Below are 18,425 nucleotides of genomic sequence, written 5' to 3' on the forward strand. Positions count from 1 at the left end.
CTGTGTTCTTTAAGTGCACTTGACAGGCCACGAAATGTGTTGTGATTACGCAGATACCGGCGCCAACGATGCTGCTACAAATGCCTGTGGCGCCAGAGAGTGGGAAGTTCCGCTAGATCAAGCTCCCATCAATATTGGTCAGCATGTTTCAATGTGCAAATAGGTCATTTTAGAAAGATGCTTTCAAGAAGAAATTAGATGGCTAGTTTAAGAAAAGTACTCGAGTTCTACTTACGACGATCGTGGTAACCCGAAACACCGTGACCGCAGCATACTTTTTCATATCCTCTCCCGGACTTTCCACCAGCACTCCCTCCGGGTCTTTGTACGTCCAGTTTGCGACCTAAGAAATAGAAGTATGCCATACGCATAAATTCAAACACGAATAATTCCAAAAATTATGCCTATGATTTGTATCCCTGCCAGGTCCACTTGTATTTCTAACAGTCGTTCAATGCAGACGTGGAACTAGACCACTTTTAGAAACCATTTACACATTGATTACATGTTGCACGTATATATGCAACTACACGCAGTTGACATTCTGGTAAAGTCATTTACATTTTGCGCTTGATTCTTTATGCTAACAGTACAGACAAAGTTTGGCTGGTAAATGGGCAGCTCCTTCTATATTTAATGTTCTCTGCCATAATCAAAGGTCAGACAGAGAGGTGCATGAGGATGTGACCTCTCGCAAGCGAAGATGGAGACACTTGCAGCGTGTTTCCGTATCCGCAGCAGAACTTCCGGTCACCATCACATGTGGGAGAGTCATGCGACCTGAACCGATCGTCATGTATAATGCCATTGGTAAAGTGGCACGCCGCTGTCGTCTCTCGCCCTGGCTCTAGTGATGCTTGCAAAATAGTGAGAATGCGAAGCGGCACGGTGTATAGGTTACTGGCTTCCCAGTGACAAGGGCCAAACTTACACTGGCAAAATAGTGCGACAACAGGCAGACCCTTTCCCTTTCATTCAAATTTTGGCAGTGTTATGACGTCACACGTGACGCTTCTGCTTATGTCACGCAACTCTTCCGCATGTGACGATGACCGGAATTTCCGCCGCTGCACTCTTTAGGGTAAGGAAACATGAGGCGCCGCATTACAAAGCTATGCCATTCAGTGCCCTTTAGGTAAATACAAAGAAGTGCTCTAACTTTAAGGGGGAACGTGGCAATGAAAACTACCTTGGTTATTGATGGAGATAAAGTGAAGAAATTTGGCGTGCGGATGTGATATGTTGTGCTGATATCATAACTGAAATTGCCCTTGAGCTATCTGCTGTAGTTTTTGAGTTACAACGCTTGATATAATCTCAGTGTCATCCCAAAATTGATTAATGAATTAGACATAGGTTCGTCAAGATTTTTGCATAAGCATATTCAGAAGGGCCCATTCTGTGCCGTAAAGTTGTTGGTTTATTTTTTAATTTTCAAATAAGCATACTAATTTTTTTGAAATTTTTTGACTCACTGTCTTACTAACATGGTCTGACAAAAATTTGGAGGCACAAAGGAACAAGGACAAGAAATGAAAGGACTGGTGCCAATCCTGTCATTTCTTGACACCAGTCCTGTCATTTCTTGTCCTTGTTCCTTTGTGCCTCCAAATTTTTGTCAGACCATGCACCAACTAACCCAAGAACGCGTTTTAGTCTTACTAACAACTTTTACAAAAAGCCAATTATAAAAATTTGTATGGCGTGCAGACAAATATGGAGAGCTTTGCGGCACTCACCAATGTCTCAGGATCTAAGCGCAGAAAACGGAATGGTTATATCTTTATTTGTTGTGAAATGGCACAGGGATAACTGACAGCAACTGTTCGAAAAATGAAAGCCGAGAAAATGGAGCTCAAAGAAAATGGACTTAAACGCTAAGAAAATGGAACTCAAAAGGAAGCTGGTTTTAGTTTTCATTGGAGAAATGCAGCTTTGGGCCATTTTGAGCTCCGTCTGTCCCCTTTATGATGACGCCAATATGGTGGCACTGTGTCAAGGGAAAACTACAGATTCGCATTTCGGTAGGCCCATCGCTAATCCTCATCGTTTCTGATGACATCACACTAGTAAAATGCTTTTTTTTCAACTTTTACTGCTTATTTTGGCCTAATATTTGACCATGACGTAAAGCATAGTCTCAGGATTGCAGAAAAAAATTAATTGAAAAATTGAACATTTTGACCAAATTTACCATGCCCATTGACACGTCCCCCTTACGGTATTGCACGCATCATGCCAGGTGAGCCTCTGCAAAATGCAATGAGTTTTGTAGTAAAGAGTGGACAGAGAACATAGACATAACCGGCTTCTGTGCCGAGAGGCATTACAGGATTCGTTAACGCCGTCATTCTAATGTATCTGAACTATATTAAAGCCGATGGAGTTTTATGGCGATGACGTTAGTCAGCAGAGCCTGAAACGAGGAACAATGTGGGGCCTACCGGGCTGAAGGTCATCCTTTTTGTCCGCGGGGCATTGACCCTCTGTACGGACATCCTGATCTCTTGGTACCCGTTCTCCTTTTCTCGTATCACGATAGGCCCAAACGGTCCCACGTACTGCATCTGAAATAACATGCGAACATCACACGTGAAGTATCGCGGGGATTGTGCACCGTGGTGTTTTGTAAAGTAAGAGCCTAATGAGAATACCCAGTTACTGCATATGAGTTATACACTTATTAAAATTTTTAGTGACACCTAATTAAGGAGAGTTTGGTACCCTTATTGGACACTAATTACTCCTCTTCGCAGGGCAGACAAATGCAGATTCGCATTGAAAACAGCAAATAAATAAAAAACTGTTGAGCAAATCAGCGCAATAGCCCTGAAGGGAGTAAAATTACAAAATAGTCATATGCAGTTCTGCAAACAACCGAAAGTACACAAAGGATGAAAGCACACATTTACCCTTAGTGTTTTGGAGATGAGGCGGCTGTTGTATTACATACATTTGCATAAAAAGACTCAAACAATGCATTAAATCAGACATGAAATACACATACACAATCTAGAGAGTAATTAAAAAATAGTGACCAAAATCACAAATGTTTCACATAAGCCAATTTTTTTATGATTATGAAGATATTAAAAGCCCGAAGTGTTATTTTTTAGTACTGACTTTTGGCCATGGGGAGAGTTTTTTTTTTTTTTTTTCAGAGCGAGTTGTTAATGGTATAACAACATTACATCAGTCTATTTATGTTTGAAATCTTAATGCAGGAAAAATTGTACGTGGACATGTGTCCATGCAGCCTCTGATGCATATGTGCGGTCGTATCTCAATTGCGGAGCCTGTGGACTCCTTCTGGCGCCTTTCGGTTTTTTTAGTGAAGAATATGAGGAGAAGAGCAAAAGCAGTCTTTCCATACTTACACAGAGTTAGTCATTGGAATGTAATTGAACGGCATTTAAGACGGGATGAAGTGAAGATGACAGACACGGCACTGTCTTCATTTCATCCAGTTTTGTTCAACTCCATTCTAATGAAGCAACAACCAGCCCAATCCAGTTCACTTCAGTGCGGGTTGACCATTTTCTGTGTTCTCTCTTGTCACTGTCCTTTGGCAATTGTTATAACAAACAAGTGACTAGTAGGAATAGCCTTGTTTTTCTGCCACATTCTACACAGTAACCAGTGTTTCTGGTACTTTTTTCACCTCTGAGAAGAGAAATACAAGCCATAATATACAAAAGATAGGTAGAAATAAACTTCAGTTTGTAGATTAGGTTTAATGTACTGTGCCTTGGTTATGCTGGATATCGTATTGATGGACTCTGTATAATTTTAATAGCCATGGGCTGTGAAATGTACTAAACACATTTCAGGTGCAGGAAGCCTATCCTGCAACTTCGTGACTGGCAGCAGAAAGCTGTAGCTGCTGAGCAAAAACATGCGGCGAGTATAGGTCTCTTTAGTCCAATCAACGACTGCCCTATTGCTCGATAGTTGAAAGAATAACGCCAATCAATAGTGTGGCAAATAAGCGAGCGAGGAGACAGTGAGTCGTGTCTAACTCTATAGACCTGCCAAATCATAAGGCAGATATATGACATGTAGAAAAAGTGGAAGCATGTCGCCATGGCAGAAATGTGCTCAGTCCTATGTCGCCCTTCCTTACAAGCATCCCACCCCCCCCTATTTATCACATTTACTGAAGAGTGGTTCCCAGCACGCAATTCAACAGCAGTGAAAGAGCTTGACATTAATGACAAGAAACAGGTGAACACTGTAGGAAGACAATATGAAGTGCCCAGTATTATCAAGCGACATATAACAGCCCCACCTTCGGGTAAATAATGCCTTAAGCGTAGCGTATTTACGTTAGAATTATTCAGCCTGCACAATAAGCAAGGAACAAGCTAATCTAGCCAAATTATATGCAGCGAACCAAACATCTATCTACGCGCTTAAAATACAATGCAAGTGAGGCCCTATACAAATGAATAATGAATGTATAAATACCAAAGCATCCTTTGTGGAGCCAGTGGCAGTTACCCAGCTTGGGGCAAGCGAGCAGATATCGTAGAGGCAGCTGGAACCTTTTCTGTAGTCACTGTAGAAGCTAAACCAACTAACCAACGTGTTAACCGACAATATGGAAATGGGATCTGGCAAGGAAACCACGGCACACACCTCCATCATTGTCGTCCTGAGTGTGATGTTCCGACGGGCCATCAGCATAGAACTGGTGAGATTCATGTTGGTGCACGTTGGGTACTCCAGGTCGGGTGGAAGCCTTCTGCTAGCTCTCTCTTCGTTAGCTGCTCGGATGATCATCCTTGTCACGTCAATGTAGAAGGCTGCGTCAAGCTGCAGTATACGCACACACTGAGCTCATAATATCTATAAGAGAGAATTGCGCGACGATCTCAGCTAGGAAGTACTTAAAGCAACGTGAGTGAACTAGAATAAAGGAAACAGTGAACTTGATAATGGTGCTCTTTAGCTGTTAGGTGATACATGGTGATGACACATTACGTGGCAAGAGTCGCTCAGTCTGAGCAGTTACCGGCCAGCCCTGTCAGACTAACACCGACTGTGGCAACGTCACCACCACCGCAACCATGGTATTAAAGTTCCTGAGTGTAAAGGCTGGTTTGGTTGACTGCAGCTGGTTGTTGAGTGGCAGTCACAGCAGCTTGCTTGCCGGAATAACAAGAACAATATAACAGCTCAGTCTGGGAATGCGAGTGAAGTCGTACACTTAGTAGCCACAGAAAACTTGAAAATTTGCCACTGGTGAAGGGCAAGTTGATGGGGGCTTGAGGTTTTTTTCACTATGATAGCGCTTCATTCAATTTAGTGTTCGCGAAATGGAAGAAATGGTCCTTGCGTCACAGCAGTATTTCAGCACACGCTTGAAGACACTAATTTCTTTCAGTTCACACATGGTTACAGAAAGAAATGAAAATGAAAAGAAAGCCACTGGTATTCCGCATCCATTCTTTGTCGCAGACATAGGAAAGTATTGCATCGAGTTTCTAGTGAAAGAATCGGGCACGCGGACCATGGCGTAATGAGCAGCTGCGGCTCTATATAGGTGTTGGCTTCACAGCGCGTCAGAATTTTTGACGGCGGTACACCAGTACATGGCAAGGAAGCACCGGCATCCCTGATAAGCAATAGGTTGACAGTCCATGCGCACGGTTGAGAGTGCTGCATAATGGTAGCGCATTAGCGCAGTCACATGGTTTTATTTCATATTTCGTGGGCTTTATTTAAACGCTGCAACAAAGTTACCATGCAGCATGTGCATTGCAACAAAAAATTAGATTGACCGTTTTGGAATGCCCTCTACAACGCAATGAAATGCACTTGGCCCTAAAGTCAATATTAAAAATTTTGCATAATTGAACTTGGTTAACAAATTAAGCACAATATAAAAATACCCTAACAAGCACCAGATGACAGCAAACCATGTGTCATTGGTTTCATTTAGTTGTGCAGTTAGCCACTTTTGTTTTTCTTTTTAAGAACTTGGTTCTCGCTCTGTGAAACACCCTGTACATACATTCGTCAAGCACTGTTTGATGAATTCTCTCCAAGTAGCATGCCCGATGAAAAACATGCTGCACACGTCTATCAATCGCCGTCTAGAAGCCAGTAAAGCTGAATCTCATAACGAACACTGACAGTGAATTATCGCTTATAGCTAACTAAATTCCACGTTTGGTTGGTCATGCTGCATTTTAGCGACACTTATTCTTCTTATAACGAAACCCAAAATGGGAGAGCCCCCACGATGTCGGCTATAACGAAGAAATGTTTGGTTTGCGTGAGGCTCAGAACTAAAAAGGTAGCATAAAAACGAACGAAAATAAAGACTGAAAGTGAATTCACAACCAACTTTTCTTTTTGAATCGTTTGAGAAAGTTGCAGAAATTTTTGCCATCCAGTGCAAAAAAAGAAAGCTCATTTGACTGGTTGCGCCACCGTATGAACTAAAGTTTGAAATGCCACAAGGCTACAGGTACGAATTACCTTGTTTATAGTGGATTTGAAGCCTCGAATAATGCGTCTTTGCAGAAGGGCTGATAGGCGATCTTGTTGGTGTAGATTCATTATGAAAACTTGGCAGCAAAAACAAACGGGAAAAAGAAGGAGCGGGACACAAAAAAGCGCAGACTGAAACTTGGATTTATCAGATAAGTGACATATTTTTAAGAGCCAAATCCAGGAATCGAAACTGGCTTAAATTTCATGGGAGCGTAAAGCGTGCCTAAGTATCTTTCACTTTTAAAACAATTGTAATCAAAATGGGGCGATTCCTCATAGTAACATAAACTCAAAACGGCAGTCTCGAATAAAAAATGAGCCAAATCCTGCATCTGTATGACTCAAGCTGAGCCAGGTCCATTAAACCAGCGCTGCGTTAACAATCGTGACCGAAACAATCAATGTAGCTGTATACAATGTTTCGTTTGTGTCCTAGTTGTTTTCCTATCATGCTTTCTTTCCCCAATTAGTTTTTCTTGGTGAGTTGGTACATACTGAAGGACATGATGTAGCGCAAGACTCCAATATAAAGAGTAAGAGACCGACTTTCCTACCTCTTTCTGGCTTTTAGTGTTTCTCCAAGAGTTTTGGGCTGCAATATCATGTCCTTCTTTTGCTCCAAGATGGTATATTTGATATGGAAGACAACTGAAATGAATATATTGGGCACCGATCTATTCTTTGAAGAAGTGATCCGAAACGGCGCAGCATAAAACAAGCTACGAAGAAGAGCTGAAGCGTTTTTTGAAGGCCTTCAATGGATGCCAAGAATGAGAAAACACTGCCGAGTCCAGAATGGTGCGCCTTTTGCCTGGAAGGACCACTCGCTGTACTACTCCTGTCATCGCCATTACACACATGCAACAAATGACGGCACCAACAGAAGCACAGGGATGGTGTTAATTTTGTCGCAAAATATTGCTATATCGTTGTGATTCAGACTTCTTTTACGAACTAATTCAAGCCCAAATGAAATGTTTCAATCTATAAGAGCCAAATCCAAATTTTACTCCCGAATACCGAGGATAGTGGGCTATATATATTTTAGCCGAAATAATATAAGATTTGAGGTATTTTGGTTACATGAGCACACTGGCAAAAAATTGTTGGAGCAGGCCTGACCACATTGTCAGTAGCAAAAAACTGTTTTTCTCAGTTTCATTTAAGGTTGGCTTGGCTCTTTTAGAAAAAAAATGCCACATATATACCACAAAACACACGAGGGGAAACACGAGAGGTTTGTTTGCGCTGCCAAGATTCCATATTAATGCATCTTTGTAACTAGGAGTGTTACACAAGTCAGATTGGCGATTTGTGTAGCCGATTTCTATTTCTATTATTACAACAAATATTGGTATAATTAACTAATTTATGGTCCTCATACTACTCAGTTATAACGAGGTTATTTGTGCTTATTTGTGCATCCCTTAAGGTAGCACGGCGCAGCATTGCTGAGGGGAGCAGGGGGTGAAAGGGAGTGAAAGAGGAGGGCAGAAAAAGACAACATAAAATGGGAAAAGATCTGTTGAAGAGAAATGGGATATGAAAATTATGTCTTGCGACAATGTCGTGGATGATAGACACACTGTGGGCGTTAGTCTCTCTGCAAGAGGCTTCTATACACAGGGATAGCGCACCTAAAAAAAGAAAATTGGCTATAGAAATGCTTGAAGGAAGCGTGGCCTTGATTACTACGTTTTCACGGTTTTACTTGAAGCTATTCAACCTGAATGGTATTCCTGTGCAGCGCAAGCTTGCTTGTTGACTGCGGCCCTATACAGTCTTAATATGTCCCACCAGCACAACAAATCTGAGGCCTGAAGACGCTGTCCCATTCTTCGACTGGCTATGTGGTATCCGGTGGTGTTCTATGTTAGTCTATGTTTTGGTTTATTCAGCAAGGAGTGGGAAGAGGGGAAGGGTCCATAAAGAAGTGTAGGGGCAAAGAAGAAGGAAAAAGAAGGGAAAGGGCGGGATGGTAGTATTATCCCGGAGGAGTTGGCGCCCTGGGACACATTGTGGCAGTGCAAGCAGGTGCAAGCACTCCGCTTCATGTAAGAAATGGTAAAGAAGGGTCCCGTGCTGAAACAGCCAGAGGCTGATAGTAGGCCTCTTCATGCTCAGAATCTCTCTAGTGAGTTCAGGAAGAACCATAATGGAATGATGAAGTACCGGTCTGAGCCTGCCCTTATGTACATGTATAGACACTTCAGTCTGTGGCACCTTCAACGCAGTGAAAAAGATGTTATGACGAAGCGGAATTTTCTCGCAAGTACATGGCCGCCAACCATCGAATGATGCGTGTGGTCACCATACGCGCTTACAACGCTAAGGTGCGTGCTCTGATGCGGCTGCTCGATTAAAAAAATTACAGCATGTCCACGGGTGAATGATGAAGAGCTTGGGCGAAGCTCCTGAAGCAATCACGGTTACACCGTGAAATGTTCAGTGGTTTCGCCCAGCAGTAATCAACGGGATACGCCGCTTTGATTACTGCACGCCATCTAGCGTGCAGGGTACCGCTGCTTTTTTTTTCTCTTTTTTTTCTTATTTTCTTTTTTTTCTTTTTTTTGCACCCATATTGAATACATCTCTATGGGACAGCGCCATCTAGTATATCGTCACCCAACTGCAGTTTGCATGCATCTCTATGGGACAGCACCAACTATTGAATGATACAGGAGACACAACGGCGGGGACACGCCGCATGGAGCGATGACCGACCAGGTGATGCTATAAGGAGCTTCGCCCCTAAAAGAGGTGCGGCCTGTAGCGGTATGGTGAAACACATGGGCGTGGGCAGGAACACTACGTTGATTTGATGTTTTGTCCACGGCTTGGCACTATATAGCCGTGCTTTTCGGAGAAAAAGAAAGAAAGAAAGGAAGAAAAAAGCTGTGTAGTGCGCACTATCTCATTGTCACTAATCCCGTTAATCGGAATGCAATCGCCGGGTGGATTCTAAGGGCTGGCGTCACGGCCCTCCAAAAACGCACCACGAATTAAAGCGCGGACAATTTAGAGTTGGTCCTTTGGTGCGCCAGCGAACGCTGGTTGTGGTCCAAAGACCGAGTCAGAGCCGAGAGTCGATAACACAACGAAAACGAAATGTATTCTCAGTTAAGGCAATACAAATATCACAAACACGTGCACACTCGGCTGGTACTAGTTACAACTTCACAGTATAACTCAGATGGTGCTTACACAACGGGAGCTAAACAAACAGATCACACGCTACAAATGCAATTGCATGCATTACAACTATTCAAGGACAGTTAAAGTCCCGAATGTACAACGGCGTATCCAGTCCACAATTCTTGGACGGTAATCGAATGCTTCTCTTCTAGGAAACACTCACGCCAGCTCCAGCGTTGATCGTCGTAGCTCAACCGTCGTCGTAACTTGTCACGGCTCACACGGCGTCGTCATCCAATTCTTCCAGATCGACAATCGACTGACCGCACACCATCATAAACACGTCTTTGGCTAACGGAGCCACACTTAGCGTAACTTCACCATCACCGGGCCGACTGACTCACTCACTCCTTCACTGACTGAATCGTCGTCGTTAGCACGCTTTTATCCCTTCGCCCACGGTTTCTAGAAGCGTCGGGAGGGTTCTTCGGCGTGCAGTACAGCCAAGGCTAAGGATAGTTCGAGATTTCTCTCGCCGGTTCTACTCGCGGCGGCGTCGCACGGGGATGCGTCCCCCCTTCCTTCTAGAAACATCCAGGCTTTGCCGGGCTTTTGATCGCGTTGTCTGCGCCTGGCTCGAGTGGGTGAAGAGGATGCGGTGCGCCGGCGTCTTTTGATGTTTGTTTTTTTGTCGTTCGTGCTTCCTGGGCGTGCGGCTCGCACCGTTCTGTCTCGTAGCCGTTTGAAAGCGGCCGCGCGCGCGCTTTATGGGCGCTCGTTTGTGACACTCATTAAACCTGTGAAGTTAAAGCTGAATCTCGCCATAGGTGAGCATGGTGAAGAGCTCCTGCGTTCTGTGGTGTCTTTCGGAGACAAGAGAGGGTGTCAACATAGGCTACCACAAATTTCCGTTTGACACTGGACGGCGCTTGTTGCACTTGTCCACTTGTTGCACGTCACAGTTAAAGCTGAAATTTGGGCAAGTTGGTTTTGACTTGAATACATATTACTAGCAAAAATAAAACAGACAAAGAAAGATACATACAGGTTGACCGCTAGACTTCAACTGAATTTTTACTTCCGACATACGCCATATAAAATGATTTCTGGTTGTTTTTCAGATTATATGTCATGTGGTGGAAGTAAACATTCAATTGAAGTCTAGCGGTCGTCCTGTGTGCACCTTTCTCTGTCCGTTTTATTTTCGCTAGTAATATGTATTCAAGTCACATGTCACTAAACGTAACGACCATACCAATCACGATTTTTTTTATCAATCTGCTTCTTGTGTTACTTCTGCAACCCCCCTCCCCCATTTTCGAGCGCTGCGACACCGCTGGCGCGTGCTGTACAAGATGGTTTAAAACAACAAATTATGCCTTGCAGAAGCTCTAACAACATCTTACCGACAAAGGAAAAGCTAGTGCTTTCCCCTAAATTTTGTCTAGTAAACAGCCTTGTAGTGCTCTCTTGTTCAAGTGAATGCCAGGTAAAATATGGAAATGCTAGGGAAACAACTTCTAAAAGAAGTACAATTCTAATGATTGCACTAGACTGCTTGAAGAAGAGTATATTAATAGCACAATAGATTGAAGACAGTTAAGACCGATTCATGAAAGTGTTGCTGTTTGGCAAGTTGATGCTTCATAATTACAGCATGACTCAGCGCAACACATAAAAGACAAGGAAACACGACACACACGAAGAGGGCGCTCTCGTGTCTCTTCATTTGTGTCATGTTTTGTTTTCATTAATGTGTCACGGTAATTCATGCAGCAGTAATTAACAAAAATTGGCTGATTAAGCTCTTGACTGAAGTTTTAATAAGGTTAATGCGGACATTTCCCTGTTCAGCCTTGTGAGCTTGCAAAACATATTGACTAGGAATGAATTTCGAGGCAGCACCAGGTCCCACATTTCCACTGCCAAGTTTGCAGCAAACGTGCCGCTGTTGCTCCAGGAAAAATTTTTTTAACAATAGGCAGCTTTTTTTTTTGCATCCAAACAACTACTGGAACGTCAGTGTATTTCTATAAACATTGGGAGTGTCTTTCTCATGATTGGTGTCACCCTGATACAGTAAAATACCACTTGAACGAACGTCGGTTAAACGAGCTATTCAGTTATACGAACTGTTTTTAAATCCCCCACGGCAGCGCCATTGAACCCAATGTAACTCACTTCAGTTTAAAGACATTCAGTGCACAGCACATTTCAGTACTACAAACCTTTTCTGTGACACCATCCAATGTCTCCCCGGTCATGTTAACCACTTCAACAAATACAAGCGTACTTTGTAGCATAGTTTTACCGTCGCCTGCACGGTCAGTTCCACCAACAGCGCGTCACCGGAGCTAATAGCAGAGGCCATGATTTTACACTGATTACCACGTGACGAAAAGCGGGTCCAATTGGCCTTGAACTTGATTGGCTGCTTACATATTTTCGAAGTCAGCAGGAGTCATAGCTGCAGTGACAGCTGCAGCCTTAGCACTACAACCGCGTGCTGGTTATCGTAGCGCCAAACGGAAGCGCATGTTTCTGGATGGAAAAGTAGAACTTTTGCGTAGAAGCACTGACGCTCTTGGAGAAACTGAACTCATTTTCTGTCCAGCAGACTGTTGTGTCGGAGAAGGTTCATGACAGCTTGGACACAGTAACTCAATTTGTCATCACTGCAGTCTCAAGAGCACAAGTGCAGCAAAAGATTACTACATTCTTCACAAGATCCTCAGTAGGCATAAACTCGCACGCAAATGAGAAGCATGACAAATAAATGGGTTGAAAATTTCATTTGAACAACTTATGTTTCTTTAGCTTATAACAAGCTACAACACAGCTGTTTCAGTTCACCGAACTTTCACCTATTTTTCCTGAGGTCTTCTTAAGTTCGTTCAAGTGAAGTTTCACTGTAATCCTTTTCAAATGGATAGGCCGTACGCTGTTGAATTAATAACTAGCAGCATGTGCCGTAAAGTGTTCGTATAAATTCTTGACTAGTGAAATGTTGTTTAGTTGATCATTTATTTCAATCTCGCATGGAGCAAATTTCCGCCTCTTCAGGAAGTCACTCTCTAGGACTAATGTTGCACAACCTGTAACGGGTAGCATCACAAAATAATTACAAAAAATTACGAGGGATGTTCAGAACTTTCAAAGAATGTGAAGGCGAAAGCCTAATTGGGCCTTCTGTTGCTCTGCTGTTGAATTTGTACTAACCGTCAACAGACATTTTATTGGGAAAAGCCGATAGAACCTACCAACAATAAACTTAAAAAGTTGTTACGCTGTTTTTAATCATCCTAAATACCTGTTACCAATATTCCAACGACCATTGGCCATTGTAGCATTGCTGGTTTCTCTTGCCTAATGGAGATTATTCTTGCTTTAGGAGAACGGCCAAATGTAAATGCAGGTGCTTCTGTGCTGCATGCCCCGGTCACCCTGGCCCGTGTTATAGAAGGGCTACATTTGGCCGTCCTCCCAAAGTAAGAATAATCTCAAGCAGGCAACATAGCTTTAATAAATACTGCTGTAAAGTGCAATAAAACTTTTCATAATGCAGTTCTCAAACACGTCGCATGCTTTACATTGTCTTAGGTACAGCAAATGCAATGTTTCAAGTTTACTGTAAACTTTGGATTATATCTGAAGTCCATCACGGCAAATTCTTATATTATTACAAACAGAAATATTCACACAAGAAACATTTTGAAAGTGTGCCAGCACCTCTGAGTACACGTCAGCTACATTGACACCCAAAGTTAGTGAACGAAGTTCTGAGGGATGTTAGCTGAGTTCCTGTCCAACTGACAAAAACAAGAGAACACAATTTTTCTAAGTAAAATGTTCATTTTTTATCACAACGCGTTTTCAAATGTATAACTACTAGTGTCTTGATATAGCAGAAAATTTCTAAAAAGGTACTTAATGCGTAAACTGCCTATAACATGGCAAAACAACAGCAAAATACTAAAAGCATCATTTGTATAAATAAAAACTAATTGCAAGATAAGTAGATGAGGTACACATACACGAGGGCAAGTAAAAAAGTAAAGTGACTTTTGCAATTTCTCGTACTAGGGTTTGGTAACACTGCTGGTATCCAGCACTAAAATTAGTGTCGTCTGCGACAATTCTACAGAATGTATCAATTTGGTCCCCTCATTACTCGTTAGAGTGTAGCATAGCAGACTGTTAAACATGGCAGCTCCATTGTTGATCAGAACAGAGGAAATGAGGGTAGTGTTTCGCTTTTTACTTGCGGAAGGTGTTAAACCTGCGGAAATTATCCGTCGAATGTGTATGGGTCATACCCCCGTACGGTGGCGTAGCCAGCGGGGGGGGGGGGGGAAACACCGGACCCGTGCCCCCCCTCCGAAATTTTTCCCCCCGTGGGGTACAGATGCACAAAATGACAATCGAACCCATTTATCTGCACAGACCCAATGTTGGCTCAAAGAGGTGCCCCCCCCCCCCCCAAAAGAATTTCTGCCTACGCCACTGATCCCCGTAAAGTCGTTTCCGCTTCATGGCACCCACGCATCGTAGTAGAAGGTCAATTCATATCGCTCGTGAAACTTGGAAAGAAAAGCGGTCGAAAACCTATTGCCACAAGCATCAACGTGCAGCGCACGATTCAAGCGCAACTAGGTGAGGTAAGGACAAATAACGAAAACCAAAAACTAAATGAAACTTTTTTTTTGAATATTCTTAATTTTAAATATGCCAAAGTAAACTAGCAATTTACCATTTATCTAGCACTTAGCAAAATCGTCGAATGACTCATTTTTTTGGTCAAGCACCAGAAATGGGGGGTGTATGCAGGCAGTCTTCTATGGGGGCTTGTGTTTAGTTCGGCGCATTGTCGGATCAATTTTTGAACAGTGGTTCCGCAGGTTATTTCTTTGCTTGTGTGTCGTTTACAGTCTTGACACTTGAGGGAAGCTAAAAAAGCTCATAGAATCTCTAGATAACTGCTCCTGTGACTGCAGACTGCTTTTGCTAGCGCACAGGCCGACGTGCCCTCGCCTTTTGCGACAGTGAATGCAGCACACTAAACAAAGAAACGCTGTACTGTAGGGCTACAAAAGTGATACGTCCAAGGCTGCTGTCTCGCTCCAGTGGTTTTTCTGGATTGGGCAACGCTGAGTTTTCCGACTATTGTGCTCGTGAGCCGTTGTATCATAATTTCTTTAACTGCAAAGTATTTTGGTGTATATTGAAAGCACACTGTTTCGCTAATAAAACAGGCTTTCTTCCCCAATCTTTCTTCAGCATTGTCCGTGAGCGAAAATTCGAGGTAGACGCAAATAAAGAAATAATTAAAAATCTTCGGTTCGAGTGGGAGCGGGGATTCGAACCTGCAACCCCTCGCTCCGTGGCGCGATGCGTTTAGCTGCTTGGCCGCCGTGCATATATCCTGTAGCATACTAATGGCGAGCTATTTATTTAGCGTTGGTACACCACTTGGCGTTGGTGGTACGCACATCTCGGAGGTTCTTTAGCGGCTTGACTATCACCCGTGAGAGCGCGCAAAGGGCCCACGGATGCGCTTTTAAATGGCATCGCCTCGCCGTGTGGCCGTATTTCGTCACGCTACATGCATGGACATCGGAGCCAGAGGGCATCCACACTTCGGCTTTCCTGGTGGCACAGTTAGGTCTCCACCGAAAAATGAAGCCAGACTAGCGATTTGGAAGGCAATGTGAACACGGTCCGATTCCGCTATCGCGTTCTACTCTTAAAAGAGAAACTCAAGCATCCTCCAAGTTTTTTAAAGTGTATTGGTGGAACACTGTAGTAATTATGATATAGATGTGAAGAAAGTAAAGTGGACGAAAAGACAACTTGCCACCGGCAGGCATTGAACCTTGTGGGATCTAAAGAAGAGCGCCGCTCTCAGAACACACGGACACAGTAGACGCCGCCGTGCAACCAACACGAACACATTTATTAAACACTGCTTTTACATCATGACAAGCTCGCCAGCTGAATCTAATACATAACTACTAACACGCTAAATAACCTTATACAATGCCAATACAATACATAGAAAACATAACACATACAACGTGCACAGACATCCGACTCACCACTAGGGGCCCGCGGGAAACGAGCCACGGTATCGTCCCCCACGGACCCACCGCGGGAGATGTCCATTCGCGCACGCCACCAAACCCCAAAAGAGACTCGCTGCAGTTTTCTGTGCACCGGCCTAACCTCTTTTCCACCAGGCGGCGCTGCTGGCGCCACCGCGCCAACCTTACGCCTCGCGATCACAGTGCCACCCCTCGCTCGGCGGTCGTTAAAGCTAACTGCAGCTAATCCGGGAGACGCACATGCGCCATGAGGCGCAAATGACTTTACAGGGGGTGATAGCACCGCCACAACCTGCAACCTTCGGATAATGCGCCCGATGCTCCACCAATTGATTCACAGCGGCAGTCGTCCTCTCGTCCACTTTATCAGGTATTTATACGCATGCGAACCTGGGAGTGTTAGTCAGTGCCGCTCGTAGCCATGACAGCAAGCGTGCAACACTTTTTTTCGAGGGCCTTATTACATACTTGCTCACGAAGTGGCCGAATTACACGATGTCGCCCTGAAAACTGGCCACCGTATCATGTGTCAGTGGGTTCCAGGCACTGCGGTCTGCAGGGCAATGAGCAAGCCGATGCGGAGGCAAAGATGGCCCATGATAACGCCAGAGTACTAGCTATCCCCTTTTCCCAACCGGATACTAACACCGTAGTGTACACACTCCTGAGTGAGACTACAGCAGCATATTGGTCTTTACCAAGCCATCGTCACCGCCGGCTTCACGAACTTGACCCAAATATGAGTGTTAGAATCCCACCAACCATGAAAAGGTGTCTTACAAGCTTCTTTCACAGACTACGACTAGGTGTGGCATTCACTCGCCGTTACCTACACCTTATCGGCCGTGCCGACAATCCCAATTGCGAGATGTGTGGCACTCCTGAGACTATCGAACACCTCCTGTGCGTCTGCCCACGATACCTCACGCAAAGAAATTCAATGGCGGCCGTCTTGTTGTCATCGAAGCAACAAGCTTCATAAAAAGTTCTGTTGGGACCACCACCATGTCATCAGCGCGATATTCTGAAAGCGCTGAACATGTTTTTGCGCGATACAGAGCTCGACGAGAGACTGTAAATAGTTTTTGGACATTCAAGGACTTACTTCGTCGCCACTTTTCTCCATCATCATCATCCGCATCTTCTCTCCCCTCTCTATACTACCACTCTCCCCTTTCCTAATGCTGAGTAGCAGGCCAGAACATTGATTCAGGCCGACCTCTCAGCTTTTCTGCCATAATAAACCTTTTCTCTCTCTCTTGCCAACTAGCGTCACTTCGCACGTGATCTTCTAGCCAGCTGGCGTCACGTGCTACGTTATGCCAGCTGGCTAAAGAAAGGTTCCACAATCGCAGCGTATATTAGCGTGGCACATTTAAGAAACTCGCCATCATGGTTACGAGCGACGCTAACACTCCCAGGTTTGCATGCACATAAATACCCAATGCAGTGGACGAGAGGATGACCGCCGCCGTAGCTCTATTGGTAGAGCATCGGGCGCGTTATTTGAAGGTTGCAGGTTCCGTCCCTATTGACGGCAAGTTGTCTTTTCGTCCACTTTACTTTCTTCACATTTGACAAGGTAATGTAAAATCACAACATTTGACAAGGTAATGTAATTAGTGTTAGATTAACGTAATGCGATCGTTCATATACTTGCACATTACAAAATTACAGCTCTTCACGGCTGGTTGCACAATCCATCTTCAGCTGCTCAGGCGTCTTTAGTTCCTTCGACAGAAGTGGGGCCATGGTGTTCTTTCTGTACAGTACAATCGTACCCGGAAGCCTAAAATAAAGACAGAAGGAGCAATGACAAAAAGTTACAGAAGAAAGAGCGTAACTTACAGTCACGGCTTTAAGTAACTACCGAAAGGGCAAGAATGAAATAAGGAGAGAGGCATTTTACGATAATTCAAGGGGAAGTGCTTTACTGTTTGAAGCGAGATCGGGTTGCCTTAGAACGCGTAATTATAAAGCAAGATTCAGTAAAGAAGAAGAACAATGCACATGCTGCGGGGAAGATAAGGAAACGGCAGAGCATGTTCTGATTGAATGTGGAGATATCCACCCAGGTGTACGTTTGGGCATGAGCCTACATGAAGCCTTGGGTTTTAGGAACAACAATGGAAAGCTCAACACACCCTTGATTGAAATAAGTAAGAGACGGTTAGAATATTGGTGGCAGAAAATTAGAGAGAAAGGACAAAAATAAATATTGGGAAAAAAGATAAGGACAGTCTGCCGTAAAGGGCAGAGATCTGGGCTGAGAATTTACGTTTTTTTTTTTCCCTGTAGTAAGATAGATTCAATCAAAGTAGAGGCATTAGGCCAACAAAAAAAAAGAAAAGGAAAAATAATTTTTTTTGTCGAGCCAGGTGGCACACTTGTCACCGCCCCGTTATAAAGGGGACGCTCATAGCATCCATCCATCCATCCATCCATCCATCTATCGTCTGCTACTCTGTGACAGTGTGGACGCGCTGGAGTAAGAACGCCTGCATTCTGTGACGAACTGCCAGCATTGCGTGACTGTTTCTGCAAACTTAGACGAAGGGCAAGTAAGGTATTCAGTGCGGTTAAGTATTTACTGCACACTGGTTGACTAACGTGAGAAGCCGTAGACTTGCATCGTGTAGGACGGCTGTGTCCTTTTAAATGCAAAAAAAAAAAAAATTAAATCACTTT

General features: G+C 43.8%; 1 protein-coding gene across 11 annotated transcripts in view; it reads right to left on the reverse strand.

Annotated features, from left to right (window-relative positions):
• LOC119379144 (ionotropic receptor 25a) overlaps window positions 1–18,425 on the reverse strand; it is a 317,618-nt gene that overhangs the window by 33,899 nt on the left and 265,294 nt on the right. The window contains exons 7-9 of one of the 11 annotated variants that reach the window (XM_049411884.1): window positions 4,639–4,815; window positions 2,445–2,567; window positions 236–343 (exon numbers count right to left, since the gene is read on the reverse strand). The exons of 8 other annotated variants lie outside the window; for them this stretch is intronic. In XM_049411884.1, the coding sequence (XP_049267841.1) occupies window positions 236–343; window positions 2,445–2,567; window positions 4,639–4,815 (408 nt within the window). The remainder of the gene's footprint in view (window positions 1–235; window positions 344–2,444; window positions 2,568–4,638; window positions 4,816–18,425) is intronic. 2 more of the 11 variants (XM_049411889.1, XM_049411879.1) reach the window with 2 other exon arrangements.

The sequence above is a fragment of the Rhipicephalus sanguineus genome, chromosome 1 (assembly GCF_013339695.2).
Source record: "Rhipicephalus sanguineus isolate Rsan-2018 chromosome 1, BIME_Rsan_1.4, whole genome shotgun sequence".
Taxonomy (NCBI): Eukaryota; Metazoa; Arthropoda; class Arachnida; order Ixodida; family Ixodidae; genus Rhipicephalus; species Rhipicephalus sanguineus.